This window comes from Pyrgilauda ruficollis, unplaced genomic scaffold (assembly GCF_017590135.1).
Source record: "Pyrgilauda ruficollis isolate IOZ18807 unplaced genomic scaffold, ASM1759013v1 scaffold68, whole genome shotgun sequence".
Lineage (NCBI taxonomy): Eukaryota > Metazoa > Chordata > Aves > Passeriformes > Passeridae > Pyrgilauda > Pyrgilauda ruficollis.
Window position 1 is genome coordinate 2,000,660 of NW_024528599.1, and position 15,833 is coordinate 2,016,492.

The window sequence follows — 15,833 nt, forward strand, 5'->3', positions numbered from 1 at the left end:
AGGCGGGGGGCGCGGGCAGCAGCCGCCAAGTGGCTGCAGGGGCCGCTTGGCACAGGGGAGCGCAGACAAAAGCCGGCGGAACTACGTGGCTCAAATTCAAAAGGGGCGCTCCGGGCTCGGCCAGGGCAGCCCCGGCCCGGGGAGGGGGCGGGCGCGGCCGGGGCCGGGGCAGCCCGGCGGGGGCGGCGGGCGCTGGAGTGGGACGGGCGTGCGGGGGGCGAGCGCGGCTCCCCGGCCCCGCCGCCGCTCGCTCGGGGCCGCCGCAGCTGAAGCGGCCGCCCCAGCGCAGCCCCGGCGCGGCGATGAGGGGCATCCCGGGCTTAAAGCGGCTGCGGCTCAAAATCTGGCGGCGATGCGCCCTGCTGCTGCTCCTCCTCTGGGCTGCCTGCTGGGTGGTGGTGAGCGCTGCGCTGTTCCTCCTCCACAGGAGCGTCTTCTCCGAGAGCTGCACGGACGAGAAAAGCCACCGGATCCTGGCCAAGCTGGTACGTGCCCCGGCGGGAAGCGGGGCATCTCCCGGGGGCTGCCCGGCAGGACGAGGCGCGGGCGGTCCGTCGGGGCTGCTCTCGGGGCGCCCTGCCCGGCTCCGGCCGCCGGAGGTGCCGCATCGCCCCCGGTGCGCACGGACGGGCGGTTGCCTCCCTACCTGCTTCCCTCCCTGCCTCCCTACCTGCTTCCCTGCCTCCTTCCCTCCCTCCCTGCCTCCCTCCCCGGGGCGAGGTCAGGTGCAGGCGGCGGGCCGGATCCCGGGCGTGGGATGCGGGTGCGCTGCCTAAGCCGAGCGCTCCGAAGAGGAGGAAAGCCTTCCTCCGGGTTTGGGGGGTTTTTGTTTGTTTTTAGCCGAAAAGCTGTTAGTACAAAAGTCGTCTTTCAGAAGTGCCAGGCAGCTTGTATCTCTTCCTTTATGGTCTGATGGGGGCCGGTGTGTAAGGTGTGGTTAAAATTCAAGAAAGGATTTGCAACTGTTCATTAAAATGTCCCTTAAAAATAATAATGAACTGATTTAGGATTCTGTAGGAAACACTTTGAGAACAGGAGCAGTGTGGGTTAATGCTTTTAGTTCAATTTTGTTTCTTAGTCAGGCTATCTGTAGTGCCAGTGGTTAGGTGGGGAAAGAGGAATCCTAGTGGGAATTAAATAGTCGATCACTGCAAGAAAGCAAAAGCTGATCATAGATTTTCCTTAATTCTGTATAATAAAGGAAAAGCAAGTGTAGGCAGCAGTCCTGACAGCATGTTTTTGATGGCAGTGAGCTCCAGTTTCAGTACCTCAGGAGCCAGATGGAAGTAGGGCTGAGCTCAGGTTTGCAGCTGAAGGAATGATTCCTGCCTCATCCTTACGTGCTCGGGAAGAACACTGAGATACAGAGTGCACGGAGCTGCCAAGCCCAGGGAGGTCCAGGTCCTTCCCATCGTAGTCCCCAATAAACAGATGGGCAGAGACTTGTTGCTGTTCTTCCGTTTGGAAAGCGTCAGGCAAGGCTTCAAAAGCCCAGGGATCAGATTTCACTCGCAAGCTTGGAAAGTTGTCTATCACTGAGACAGCTCAGGCTCAGACCCTCCTCCCATAGGAAGAGTAGCTGAGATTGCTGTGCTTGTCTGTGAGTAGGTGAATCATCAGTAGTATCGTTAAGGTTTGTAAGCAACAGTTTTCCCAGATGACGTTAGAAAGGGCTTGTCCTTCTAGTGGAATAATTAGAAAATGAACTTGTCTTCATCTGCCCCAAAATAAGTTTTTCTACATCTTCTGAACATAGCATGAGTTTCACACTTACAGAAAGTGCAACTGATCCGCGAACAAATAACCTGATAGCTTGAGTCTCACACCTTCTATTAAGCAAAAATCAGCTTCTAAGAAAAACTATTTTACTAGTCATCTCTCAGTAGGAGATGAGTTATTTTAAGGAAGTGGATGCAAATGCCCTTGCAAGTGGCATTTCTGAAGGTTTTATTTCCTTATTCTGAGTAAGATATACATCTGTGCAGATGTGTACTGCACTGAGAAGGCTAAAATAGCACTGGGCAATTTGCAGGGACCAACTTTAAATCTCAAAAAAACCCCCTTTGCTCTTTCCTAATGCCAGTCTCATCTTCATTTACACTGAACACACTAAGTCATAGCAATCAATTTCTGTTCCCTCTGGAGAAATCAATTAATTTTGATGCCTTCCAAACCTGGCTGTGCATTGCATTTACATAGAAATAGTAGCTAACTAGGCAAAACATCAGTTTTAAGGCACTGATAGTGGTACAGTGAGTTATTTAAATTTATTAAAATCCTTAGCAAGGTTTACATTCATTTAAGCTTTTACATTAATTTAACCCCAGTTTTTTAAACTTATCTTGATAAGTTCACTGAAGACTGTAAAAATTATGTAGCCAATTTTAATAAGATACATATGAGTGAGTCCGAACCATGCTTGTGTGTGCATTTTTGTGTAGTACAGCTGCTTCTTTATAAAGCTTTTGGCTTAGTAGCATTTTCATATTTTAGTTTTAAGTATCTGGCACTGAAAGAAGAATTTGTGTCTTTCGAAGGTCAATCACTAGGTCGATTTAAAACTGTCTCATCAACAGATTTCAAACTTCAGTCATTAAGACAGGGATGGCAGTTAGGTTGGAGGATCATTTCTGAAATATTTCTTTGGGGAACTGATTCTTCCTTTTATCAGCAGGATGATGGACAATCTTGTATAGTGAAGTCTGAAGTTAGTGGAAAGCTTCCTGTGTTGGTAAATAATAAATGGTCCATTGTGTCATGGCAGGGTAATCTGTATTCCCTGGTTAAATGCTTTCAGTCCACCAAATTTGTGTTTTAGTACTATAAAATGCAAGCTAGTACACTGGGGAGCACAACAGTACAAGCCATGCCAATATGATGGAAGACTGTCCTGTAAAACTGTGTGTTTAGAATGGATGTAAGGGTCAAATAATTGCTACAAGATGAACTGCCAGTGCAAACTGTGCAGTGGTAGGCTGATAGGAAATGGTTCAATCTTCTTGATTGCTTCCTTGAGGAAGTCTTTTTGAAAGCCTTGCTTGTCTTTGTGACCACTTCTGGAAGGCTGATCTGTGTTTCATCACTGTGAGACCATGAGCTCTTTGGTCAAGTCCTCTTTCACAGATCCAAATTTGCGAAACACTGCACAAGTTAATTGTTAAGAAGAATATGATTCCAACACTGTCAGATTCTAGGTTAATAATCAAATATTTATAGCATCAACTGAAAAAACAGCAGAAAAGTCCTAAACAACAACCAGGTTCAAAAAGGGTCTGTCTCCTCTGCCTGTGAAATCTGAGTCTGCTTTTTCCACAACTACTTTTTTTTCACTAATGCCATTAAGAATGACGTGATGTCAACATAGGAAAATAAGCTGTGTCTTGACATGTTTGGCTACAGGTCATGGTCATGTGTTCTTTAAGTCCATGCAAGTGAACCCACTAAGAATGGACCACAGTAAAATTGTCTACAGGGGCAAGTGTCCACCCATGTGAACCCAATTACACTAGTAAGTCCTATCTTCTCTTACTGTACAAGAAGAGAATTAGATTGTGGTCTGTCAATAGAATTTTAAATGTGCTTATACTTACAATCCAAAGAAACCCCAAAAAATTCCTTCTGTTTGTAATTTTCTTTCTAAAATTGCTTAGAGCTGCAGATGGTAAGAACTGCTAATCTACTTTTGTTGAGAAAACTACATTTCCTACTTTAAAAGGTAGAGTAAAACTGTGTTACATTAGTAGGAGTAAATTTTCAAAAGCAAGAACATTGATCTGCATGCTCTGTAGTCTGCAGATCTGAGTCTGAGTGGGTCTCAGAAGCCTGAGTGAGTCTCTTTAGTCATCCTGATGTGGATGAGGATGCAGATGTGTGTGTCCATGCACGAACTCAGTGTCCAGACACTCATGCAAGAATTTGCCTACCTGACTCAACTTGCTGGCACTAATTGTTCCCACTTGGGCTGTGAGAACATCAGAGTATAAATGAATTTTATGTCTCTCTGAACTGCCCTCAGTGAGCTGTTTCTGTCAACTGATCACCATTCTTGGATTTTGGACTTAATCCTCCACCCATTCCCTGGTGTGCTGTTTAAGGCTGGACTCTAAATGTTGCTTGGCATCAGAACATATTCCTCTGATGTACACACCTCAGGGACTGTCCCAAGAAATACACTACTTGACTGCTATGATCACGTCCTCGTGTAACAGCCAGTCACAAATGAGGTGGGGCTCCGGCAGCCACTGCAAGCTCTGCACGTGCAGGGGGGAACCTGAAGTTTGTTTAAATGAAGATTCAAATGCCAGAAAGCAATGGAGGTGGATGACACTGTCAAGCTGCCTCACAGATGTTTGGCTTTCTACACCACCCCCTCTATTCCCCTTTCACCAGAGACCTCTGATCATTCCTTCTACTGAGTGACCCAAAGCAGTCCCTACAGCTGCACTTCTGAATGACCACAGGAGTACATCAGCTGCCTCCACTTTTGGAAATGATATTATGGAAATTATTCTGGCTTGAGAGAAGAACTGGTGAGGGAGTCCTTGCAATTCTTGCCCTGCTTTGCATTGACCACTAAACTATCAAGCAGCAGTTCCCTTGTTTCCAAAGACTGATTTCTTTCCAGTGAATAAAATATTAAGTATTGAAGCAATTAATATAAAAATGTCATTTCTGACAACTACATATAAAACCTGGAGAGTCATTGTGTTCTGCAGCATTTACATACTCAAAAATTCTGAAAGTTCTTGGTCCAAAACTCACTGAATGCAACTTCTGTGTTTCCTGGGGATAAAGGAGCAGGTTATCACAGCTTCCTTCAGGGCATGTTGAGTGCAAGGCTGAAACATGCAGAGCCGTAGAATGTCCCAGAAATCCAGCTATGCATGGATTTTCCTTTAGTTTTAGTGGGGGATGTCTAAGTTATGCTGCCCAGACCCTTCCAGAGAAGATCTGCATTACTCTGTGCCTTAAAGCGTTACAACCCATAATTACGCACAGCACAGCCCAAGTATTTAAAGTTTGTCTCACTGAACTCATGTTGTAAAAAGTTTCAGATTAACAGGTCATCCAGTCCCTTTCCTTGCCCCTGAAAAGCCTGCCCTTTACCATCCCCATAATCCCTGTTTTGAAGGAAAACTCCCCTAGTAATAAATCTCTAGAGACTTCTGACATACCATTGACTGACCCAATGGTTGTAGGTGTGTGTTTGCAGTTCCATGATTGGTGCAATCCTCTCATGCTTAGGACTGTTGCTCATTATTTGTCTTTCTTCTGCATGGTCCATAGGGGTATGGTTCTGCTATGAATATTCTGCTCTTTCACTCCAGTGCCTCGACTACAGCAGCGGAGCCCTGACTGGGGACCTCTGTGAAGACCTCTGTGTGGCACAGCAGCTGGTGTACAAACACTGCCTTTACTATGACAGAGGTAAGAAGGTCATTCAGGCTGATTGGAGAGGCCAGCCCATTATACTCAAGTCCAAAAAAGAAAGCTTTTCAAGCTACCAGCACCTCAGTATGCTAGAGGAGGTGGAAACACAGGATATCCCTGAAACAGAGCTTCTGCTTATGGTAGCTTTGGAGGTCAAAAATGCCCTGGGGCTAGAACTGTCTAACAATACCATGGGGCCCTTGTGGACAAGGAAGAAGGGACCACGTTGGAAAGCACAGGTGGCCAGCATGTGGTCCTTGCTCCAGCAGGAAGAATATATCTACTTCAGTTTGCTTCAGGACTTCAGCAAACATGTGCTACGAATTATTGGCTCTTGTGGACACTTCTATGCTGTGGAGTATCTCACAGCTGGACATGCCTGGCACAAAACTCTTTTTCCCTTGGAAAACGTGATCGGCCCCTCCCTTACTGGACACAGAAGCAGGGTGAGAGCCATCATTGACATTGCACTCAGCTTTCTGGACATGGTGCAGCATTTTGATAACGATTTCTCTCACCGCCTTCACCTGTGCGACATCAAACCAGAAAACTTCGCTATCAGGCACGATCTCACGGTAAGTTAGGCCTTCAGGGTGGTGTTCCAGGAGTTTGAGGTCAAATTCTAGTCTGAAGGTGACTGTAAAAATGACACTTCCCTCCTTGTACAGCTTTTGGCTAAGTTTTTGCACAGCCAATGAATTTACAAGCAACAAGGGAGATTCTCTGCAGCTTTTCCTCTTTGTTATGTGTACAGCCACATTTTTGGAGCAACAACCCTGCTGCTTATTTTGAAAACTTCTCACTCCTGTTTTGTTTCACTTCTTCAAAGGCACCGGTGCAAGGTCCCTTGGATGTGGTGAGGGATCCCTCCTGGAGGCAAGGGGATTTCAAAAGCTCTAGATGAAGCTGTAATTTGAGTCATATTTCTGGTAGTGATGCTGAAATGAAAAAACTGTATGAATTTGAAAGCTAAGGCTGAATTTGTGGTCTGACACAAGGGGAACTCCTCACATCCAAACACCTATATTTGTGCTTTGGTGGTCAGTGTATCTGGTCTGGAAACTATGCAAAGGACAGCAACATGAAACTCCCTACTACTGTCACTCTTTGACCTCTCGTGGTGCAGCTGTAACTCAGACCTGATAGCTATGTATATTTTCTAAGTAGTAGTGCAGCTCACATTTGTTCTGTGGACAGAAATTCCTCTGGTTTTGGTTGGAATTTTGTCTACAGATTATAGGTACTGTGCAGTGAGTGTGTAAATTAGGCTCCCAATTTGCAGAGTCATCAGTGGAGTTTCTGCACTCTGAGTGAATATAAAGCATTTTCAGGGACTTTAAGACTATTTTTAGTAGTCACTGAGTGTTAATGTAACACTTGTACCTTCAGAGCACTAGACAAACACTACCTAAACGTACAGCCATTAAGAGCAATTAGAGTGTTTTCCCTTCACCCTTCCCTCCCCTCCCGTTGTTTATTCAGGTGCAATACAGCAGCTGAGCAGGGAACGGGTGAGGAGCTACAGCAAGAAACTAAAGCGAGCTGTACCACTATTTAGGCAAAGCAGGAATTCCTCAAGGCAGGCTTTGCCCATCTTCCTCAGTTACTCAGGGCTGTGGCTGTCTGTGGCTGAGCACAGGCCAGAGCATCTGTTTCACAACCCACTTACAGGAAAATAGATTCCATTTAGGGAAAGGGATGAATACTGGATGTGTCTTCTCTTATGAGTACTTTTGGTGAGGCTTGATTTGCCAGGATCTTCCAGTGACCAACCAGTTCCAGAATGGGTACACAGCAATGCAGCCTCTTTTTTGTCTCTTATGTTTGTTTTAAGCTATTTTTTCACTTGCTGTTTCCTTGTATAGGATAATAAAACCCCCCACAATTGTACCACTATTCTTCATTTGAGTAAAGAGACTTCTAATGCCCAAAGAAATGTGCCTGGAATGCAATAGTTTTACTTTGAGGATTATTTTCATGTGGTGGGGATCAGCCTCCAGCATCCATGTGCTCTCCTGCAGCACAGAGAGGAGCTGTCTGTTAGATCATCCAGGAGAAACATAAGCTGCCATGGAGCCACATAAGGTGTAGAGTTAGAAGGAGGTTTGGGTGAAAGCACAGTGCTCTGGGAGAGCTTCCTCTTTTGCCAATACTTCAGAGAAAACTGGAAAGACTGAAGCACGTTAAACATGGTTTTAAATCAGGTAATGAGCCAAGTTTGGTCCTACCTGTATTTCCTTAGGTACTTTTTTCATCAGCTATGGTCATAGCAACGCCCACCAAAACATAGCTGTTTACAGGCAGAGTGTCAGCCAGATGTGTCTTCACAGGGTCTAGCTGGATGCCCACACATTTTTTGTAAAAGAATTTCAGTGAAGCCACTGAACCCTTTGACAGCCATGTATTTGGGAACCAGGGCTGCTTTTCCTAGTGGAGCAATGGATAAGATTGTCAAATGTGCTGGCAAAGACCCCACCTGGGAGGTGGAACAGTGATGCTGGGACTGGGGAAACCCCACACTACTATCACTGTCTCTTCTCCAAAGCACTGAACTGCAAAAAAAAAAAAAAAAAAAAAATTGCCTGCCCAAACGTAAAATTCCTTAGGCTACACCATCATTATAGACCTCTCCAAAATGCTTAAAAATACTTATGTTTTTAAGATATGTCTCATCTCGGTAAGATTTTTCCCTATGGAAAAAGGAGTAGAACTAAATGAAGATTATATTATGCTCTTTATTTTGCCTGTGGAAGGTTTATTTGGCCTTCTACCAAACCAGACATCTTTAGTTCCTGGGGTTGATCCAGTTGCTGTTCCAGTCACACAGTTCATCTTCTCCTGTTACTTGGGAGGTCGAATCTGGAAAATAAAACTATCATTTGAGCCCAAGTAACTCTGCTTTGCCCAGGTCCCAGACATTTTCCCTATGAAAATGTGCATCATATGTTGAGAGAGAACATCCCTGATCCTGTCTGTCAAGTGTGAAATGCAGCTGTGAACATTTGCTGGCTGAGCATCCATGATGTTGGAGACAGGCTTCCTTCTCTGTGTTTACTCACAGCTTGGCTCACATCAGGCAGCTGCCATCCCTGTATTGGATTTCTTCCTTTCCCTCTTTATTGCTGTGATTTCTTTAAGTGAAGCATTCGGGGTGGAGCGGCACTGGCAGGAACTGAGCCCACAGCCCTGGGCTTGCAGAGAGGTCTCACCCCCAGCACGGGCAGCAGCTCTGCAAACACTGCTCCGAGAGCCTCGTGCCAGGGGGAGGAAAGTGGCTGACCCCTTTCACTCAGGTTTTTTTCTGCTGTGACCAGCTTCTGGCTGGACTCTGTTACAGGACATATTTCTGGACTATAAGAAAAATAAATGTGCACAATGAATGTGTGAAACCATAGCAAAGAAGACTGGACAAAGCCAGACCCAGCTTTCAGCAAATCTCCTCCTGCAGCTGAACAGACTCAAACCCACAGAATGCAAGGACAGGTTTGCAGGAGCTGTACCAGGTGCAGCTATTCTTGCACATTCCGCTGCTCCTCTCCACAGTGGCAAAGTCAGGGGTTTAATCTGAATGCTGAGCTCTGAATGATACTGTCTGGCCCATGGGTAATTGTGCACCATTGTGTAATTGAGAGGTTGAGGTGCCATCTGCATATGCTGCACCAGCAAGTAAATCCATCTTCAGATTGGACAGGTCCACTTTAAGGTGAATCAATCCAATTGACCCCAGGGATGCATATTGTTCACAAATAATTTTTCCATTCCTGGTGTTATAAGCATTGGCCATTTTTGTTTAAAAAGTGGTTCTCGTTAGGTTAGTGTGGCTCAGTCAGGTGAAACAAAGCCCCTGTGATCCCAGTTCCCCACCAGCAGATGCTCTCAGCACAGCATTTCCCAAAGCCAGCAGCAAAGAATGCCTGCTCAGCCCTGTCCCAGAGGCTGTGCCGTGCCAGATCTGATGGGCTGTTTTGATTCACAGGTGGTGGCCATTGATGTGGATATGGCCTTTTTTGAACCCAAAATGAGGGACATCCTGGAACAGAAGTGCACAGGAGATGAAGATTGTAATTTCTTTGATTGCTTTTCAAAATGCAATCTGAAAATCAGAAAATGTGGAGCACAGAGAGCCAATAACAACTTGCAAGTGAGTAGACACAGCTGTTTTATGCATCCATTCCTTTTAAAATCACGCTGACTATAAAATGCATGGTATGTACAAGGAGACTGTGAGATAAGACAGTCAGATTTTTAAACATGTCTATGTAAGTGTCCTGTTCAGAAATCTCATCTTGGGGCACACAAACAGATCTTTATATTCTCTCTATATAGTGTTTATTTGCCACGATTTTCTGTAGGTGTTAGCCTAGTGCCACAGACAGGAGAGCAGAGTAAACAGGGGCAGGGTAATGATTAGCACTTCTGTCTCCACTGAGGGTAAAGTCACATTCTTGAGTTGCACTTCAAATTCCGTGTTTATTCCTGGGCCCCTCACTTCAACAAAGACATTGAGGTGCTGGAGAATGTCCAGAGAAGGGCAATGGAGTGATGAAGGGTCTGGCTCACAAGACTTGTAAGGAGTGGCTGAGGGAGCTGGAGATGTTTATGCTGGAAAAAAAGAGGCTCAGGGACATCTTATTGCTCTTTATGACTACCTGAAAGAGGTTGCAGTGAGGTGGGTGTTGGCATGTTCTCCCAAGTAACAAGTGTAAGAACAAGACAAAATGACACCAAGTTGCACCAGGGAGGGTTTAGGTTGAATATGAGGAAAAATTCCTGAAACAAGCATTGGAACAGGCTGCCCAGGGAAATGGTGAAATCACTGTCCCCGTAAGTGTTCAAAAAACTTGTAGATGTGGCACTTGGGACATGATTTAGTGATAGATTTGGCAGTGCTGCATTGACACTTGGACTCAATGATCTTAGAAGTCTTTTCCAACCTTAGTGATTCTATGACTCTGTGAAGTTGAGGCTGTCCAAATGTAAGCAGTGGTTGTGATTCTCCACTCTACAGATGCAGTGTGTGAGTGTGCTGGAAAGGGGTGTCCATGGGGTTCTTGGCTTTGGGATGAGGTGTCTTACAGTTCACCCACCTTGTGTTGGTGGGAGGCACTGGTGAAACAGAAGGGCTGGGGGGATAGCTTGTTGGCCTTTTGCCTGCTTCTCCCAGCCCCTCATCCTCACCACTTGTTATGCAGATTCATAGAATTATTTAGGTTGGAAAAGACCTTTAAGATCATCAAGTCCAGCTGTTAACCCAACACTGCCAAGTCCACCAACAGATCACAGCTCTAATGTCACATCTACATATCTTTTAAATATTCAAGGGACAGTGACTCATCTAATTCCCTGGTTCCAGTGCTTGACAACCATTTTGGTAAAGAAACTTTTCCTAATATCCAATCTAAACCTCCCCTGGCACAACTTGAGTTCATTTACCCTTGTATTGCTTGTCACGTGGTGGCAGAGGCTGATCCTCACCTGGCTACAACCTCCTTTCAGGTACATATAGAGAGCTATAAGGTCCTCCCTCAGCATCCTCTTTCCTAGACTAAACAACCTCCAGCTGCTCATAAGATGTGTGAAGTGCAGGAGCAGCCTGAGAAGGGCCATCCCTTAGCTAGAGTATAGACTTTATGGATGCTCCTTTCCCTCTTTGAATGGCTACATGGCACTTTGGATTCCAATGACATTTTGCTACCGTTCCAGGGAATCAGCAGGGCATTAGTCATAGATCCTGAAACACAATGATCCGCTCTTTTTCCTTTCCCCAGGTAATTTGTGACAAAATATTTCGTCGCTGGTTTTCCCCAAATCTCAGAGGACCGCTGGTTTCCCTGCCCCTGCAGCTGCAGCTGCAGAAAGCCGTGCAGGAGTGTGCTCAGCCGGGGCACACGGGTGCCACCGGGCACCAGAGGACTCTGAAATCCCTCTCGGAGCTGTACCACCTGCTGCGGGTCACCCAGAGAGAGCTGCAAGGGGCAGAGTAGACAAAAATGCAGAGCTGCAAAGGGCACATCCCAGTCTCTCTGCCAGCCCTCCTAAACCCCTGCTTTTACAGCACAGAGATTGCTTTTCTGCTATGCAAATGAAGTTCATAGCTGCAGGTGCAGCACGTCCTGTTAATATCCTGCCAAGTGTTACATTGCTTTACATTACTTGGATTCTGTTCTTGCTTATTCTCCTGAGGAAGCACTACCCCTGTCCATCAGCATACAGCGCATCCTTCTGAGCTGCAGTCACTGCTCAGATAGCATCTGCCTGAGTGTGGTGCTCAGAGGATGTATTTACAGGAGAAAAGTGTAAGTGCAGCAAATCTTGATCAATAATTAAAAGAATGGGTGGGTGGGTGTGAATAAGTACATGTATGGTGTTTGTTTTAGTTTCTCTGCCAAACGAGGTGGGTTTTTACAGTAGATACAGAGCATTTTGTGTGGGAAAAAAAAAAAAGAAGGGGGGGATCTCAAACAGGGAAGTGTGCTGTCACACAAGGAAAGAGCTGCTTTTGTACAAAGCAATCTTTTCTGATGTCCCCAAATGCATTTTCTCTGGGCCATTGCATTACCTGTGCCATCTCTAACTCTTTTGGGGAAAAATTATATAAAGGTACTTTGGACTTTTCTAGAGCAAAATAATTATACCCCTGCTGAGCTCCCATGTGGGTACTCATATCCTGCAGTGAAGAGGTATGAATAATGCTACTGGATTTTCCCATGTGAACAAGCCCTCAGGCACTCGTACATCAGAGCATTTGATAAGAAGCACTCCTTTGCCAGAGAGCAGAATTGCCCAGGAATGTCAACCATCTGTCCTTTGCACAGAACAATATCCAGATGCAGAGTTTTCTTCCACGGTATTTTTTTAATGAACAAAAGGAAATTTTTTTGGTACAAATTCATTATCTTGCAATCAGTTATGTAAATAAAGACCTCTAACTTAAAAACATTAACTTTGCCTTTCAAATGTGCAGCGCTGTAGCTGGAGAAACTAAAATGGGTTTAGGAGACACTACAAGTGCATAGGCTCAATACCAGGCAACGTCCCCATCATCTGGTTTTGGCATGGGGACATTACAAACCCCACAAACAGGAATCCCAGCAGCATATGACAGCCCTCAGTTGGAGGAATCAATTTGAAGACCAACAATACTGGCTTGTGGATGTGAGACATGTGACAACACTTAATCTGCTCCATCTTTATGTTCCTCAGCCTTATGACAGCAGTGAAGCCCGTGAGTGCTAATTAAATTTTCAATTTCTGGAGTGGTTCTTTAAAGTAAAGCTAAAGACTGCCAATGACCAGAAAAATGGGAGCTGTTAAGGTGACCTTGAACCCTTAAAGCCTAGCTCAAATTTTCAGACTGGTGCTAGTGTGTTTGTATATATATTTCTTCCAATAAGCTATCATATTTTTAAAAATCATGCAAGCCCTCAAGAAACTCATAGCAAGAAGAAGGTCAGATGCCTTGCCTGGGGCTGGACGAGCTGCTGCTAAGGTGGAGCTCAGCTTAGGAGCTCCTGACTGGTAACGTTGCTCTCAGTCCACGCTTCTCCTTTAACCAGGCAGGCAAAGAATATTTCAATACTTTAAGATCATTCTTTGCAAAAGCAGGAAGGAAAAGCAAAGGCAAAGAATAAAAAGAAACACGAATTACAGACTAACCCTGTTACAAAGCAATGAAATAGATGGAGAAAATGATAAAGAACAGATTCAGATTGTGGCAAAGGAACAGGGATAGGTAAAGTATTAGTTAGAGAGAAGACAAGACAAGACAAGACGGATTAAGGGAAAAAATCTAAAAAATATGTCAGCCTTTGTAGAAACATGATTTATGATGCAAGATTTAATAAAGTGACATTTAGTCTGAGGAAGAAAAGGCTGAAGATAAACATGATAACTCTCTTCAAAAACAGAAAGAGGTTGCTAAAAAGAGAATAGGAGAGAACTGCCCTGTCCAGATATCCTTGGTGGATATGACCAGCAATGAGCTCAAACTGTAGCAAGGAAGAAAACAGGTAAGATATTTTCTACAGGTTTTCTGATAAAACGGAACAGTGAAGATATGACACAAATAATCTGGGAAAGCTCCAGACTTCACAAATTGTAATTTTTGACTACAGACAAGAGTGAGTGCCTCTCAGGAATTATGTACATGAAGTTAAGTTGGTGATGCTGCCTTGAGGTAACCTTTACCTTCAAGACATGTGACTATGTTACCACCAGTTTGCTTTTGTGCTCTTGTGACACTAATCAATTTTTGTGCTCCCTCGCAACAAATCCCCCCCTTCTTGATCCAATATATATCTCAAATGCTACTGGGGAACCTGAAGATATTATTTCTTGATCCTTGCTAGGTCAGGAGGGACTCAATATATATCTCAAATGCTACTGGGGAACCTGAAGATATTATACACATGAAGATATTATACACATTATCTTTACACATGAAGATGCTCCTGTTTCCCTGGTCCCATTCTTTCCTCCTTCCCAAGCTCAGAGGGTACCTTCAGGGAAAAGCAGGCATCGCTCAGACCTTCGGTGCTTTGCAGAGTCATGCTCCCCCCATGGGAGATCCCCTTCCCATTTCCAGATTTGCATTTCAGACAGGACAAATTGCTGTTGGGTGGGATATTCCACTTTCAAAACAGGTGGAAAAAACATAGTGAAATGAAAACTGGTGGCAGCCAAATGCTGGTGGAATGTGACTCTGCTCAGAAGATCCTTTTTCCTTGGCAGGATATAGGAAGGGAAGCTGCCTTTGACAGATTTCTCCAAACCCTTCAGGGCCTGGCTGCAGCCACCTCCACCTGGCAGGGACCTCCTTCCCCCACACCACACTTTCCCAGGACATTAGGTTTCACTTCTTTTCAGCATAGAGAGAAACCTCAGAAATCTCTCAAGATCAACACAATTGGGTTATTTGTCCTTGGCTGGGCTGTGAGATTACATATCACTGATGCAGCCAGCTTCAGGCAGGCTTTGGTGCACACCTTCAAGGAGACAAGGAGAATCTGACAGGCTCTGTGAACACAGGGCTTGATTCTTCACAGCCCCCCACGTGCTTTGTAAAGTCACTTAATCCTGGGAAACAGGAGAGAAAGCACCACCAGTGCAGCAAATGAAATATTGTAATTTAATTAGCACAGGTAGCAATGACCAAAACAGGAATAAAACAGTAGTTGTGCCTGTATGTCTCTGGGACGGAAAGAAAAACTTAAGGCACTGGTTTAGTTTCCATTTACCTTAAGGAGACAAGTGCAAACTGCTGTAATTTGAGCCTGTATGATTTTACAAACACATTTTTGGTGAAAATATTTTTTTTTTTTAATTGAAAAATTTATACAGGTGTTTGACAGGAAGACCCAGGGCTGACACTCCTTTCTGACAAAGCCCCTTTCATGCAGCCCTGGCAGCACTGCCCGCCCCTCTTTGGTAGTTAGTGCACCATAGCTTTATAAAGACTCTGTAAGATTCTTCCCACTGCTCATCCCTTCCATATAAAAGATGACTTACAAAGGCTCACTAATAGCATTTGGTTGCACTGGCAACAGCCACTGTAGTCCAAGAGGTCTGTTCCCACTCAATTGATCTCAGCCCCATCCCTTTGCTCTGTTAGTCTGTTCCCATATCCTTTTTGCCCTATAAAAGTGGCATTATCTCCTGATTAATTTCTACCACTTGCTGAATTAGTGCCTTAGTCAGCAACTTCCACCCCATATTTATGGCTCCCTGTGAAACAGGAATGGCATTGTCATTGTTTATTCGTTCTTTGCATCTCAGTTAGCAGCATATGCTTCAACTCTGCAATAGTCCAAATACACTGTCTGTCCCCACATTTTACAAGAGATGAGTCCAGTTGGAGGTCTGCTTCATCTTTAGGAAATCTTTAGAAAAGATAAATTCAATCTTGTGCTCAAGATTTTCACAGATCTTCTGATTTTCTCCAGCTAGAATTTTATGTTCTGTAAAAGACATCTGCAAACAATAGTCCTGCACTAGGATGATACAAAACAGAGCAGAACTCCTTGCTCCAAAGGGTTTATGTGGTCCCCCTTGTGTTTCTAGGTTGGCTCAATGGTGACTAGCCCAGAAAAGCAGGTAATTTCTGCAGCCAGAGTGGTTCTTACAGATACTACTTCTCCCTAATGTGACTTCCCAGACTCCCCCTTCACTGAGAGCATTCAGAAGCATTGCTAAAGGCACCACTAGAGATAACAACAGATATTTGGGACTGGAAGAGAAGAGACAGAAGCGTGTTGTTTTGTTGTTGTTTTTTGTTTGTTTGTTTGGTTGGTTGGTTTGGTTTTGTTTTTGGTTTTTGTTTTTTTGTTTTTTTAAATTTGAAACATTGGCTGAACAACACATTTCGTAAGGGTGAAAAATGGGATCACGTACTCAAAGAGGTTAGG

The 15,833-nt window shown here is 44.7% G+C and overlaps 1 protein-coding gene across 3 annotated transcripts; it reads left to right on the forward strand.

Moving 5' to 3' along the window:
* The first annotated feature begins 217 nt into the window (after positions 1-217).
* Positions 218-15,610, forward strand: DIPK1C (divergent protein kinase domain 1C). 3 transcript variants are annotated; one of them, XR_005956598.1, is made up of 5 exons: positions 218-485; positions 5,328-6,005; positions 9,407-9,571; positions 11,199-11,726; positions 15,490-15,610. XR_005956598.1 is itself a non-coding variant. In XM_041484832.1 (4 exons), the coding sequence occupies exons 1-4, from the start codon at positions 353-355 to the stop codon at positions 11,412-11,414; spliced, it is 1,233 nt and encodes a 410-aa protein (XP_041340766.1). In that variant the 5' UTR covers positions 218-352; the 3' UTR covers positions 11,415-11,892. The 3 variants fall into 3 exon arrangements, 2 of the variants coding, with proteins under 2 accessions (XP_041340766.1, XP_041340764.1); XM_041484832.1 differs by lacking the exon at positions 15,490-15,610 and having other exon boundaries at positions 5,287-6,005; positions 11,199-11,892; XM_041484830.1 differs by lacking the exon at positions 15,490-15,610 and having other exon boundaries at positions 11,199-11,892.
* Positions 15,611-15,833: the final 223 nt, after the last annotated feature.

Coding starts and splice junctions, on each gene's coding strand:
- DIPK1C (XM_041484830.1), top strand. CDS start 303: ATGAGGGGCATCCCGGGCTTAAAGCGGCTGCGGCTCAAAATCTGGCGG. Junction 6,006..9,406: donor CTATCAGGCACGATCTCACG/GTAAGTTAGGCC, acceptor TTTGATTCACAG/GTGGTGGCCATTGATGTGGA. Junction 9,572..11,198: donor GAGCCAATAACAACTTGCAA/GTGAGTAGACAC, acceptor TCCTTTCCCCAG/GTAATTTGTGACAAAATATT.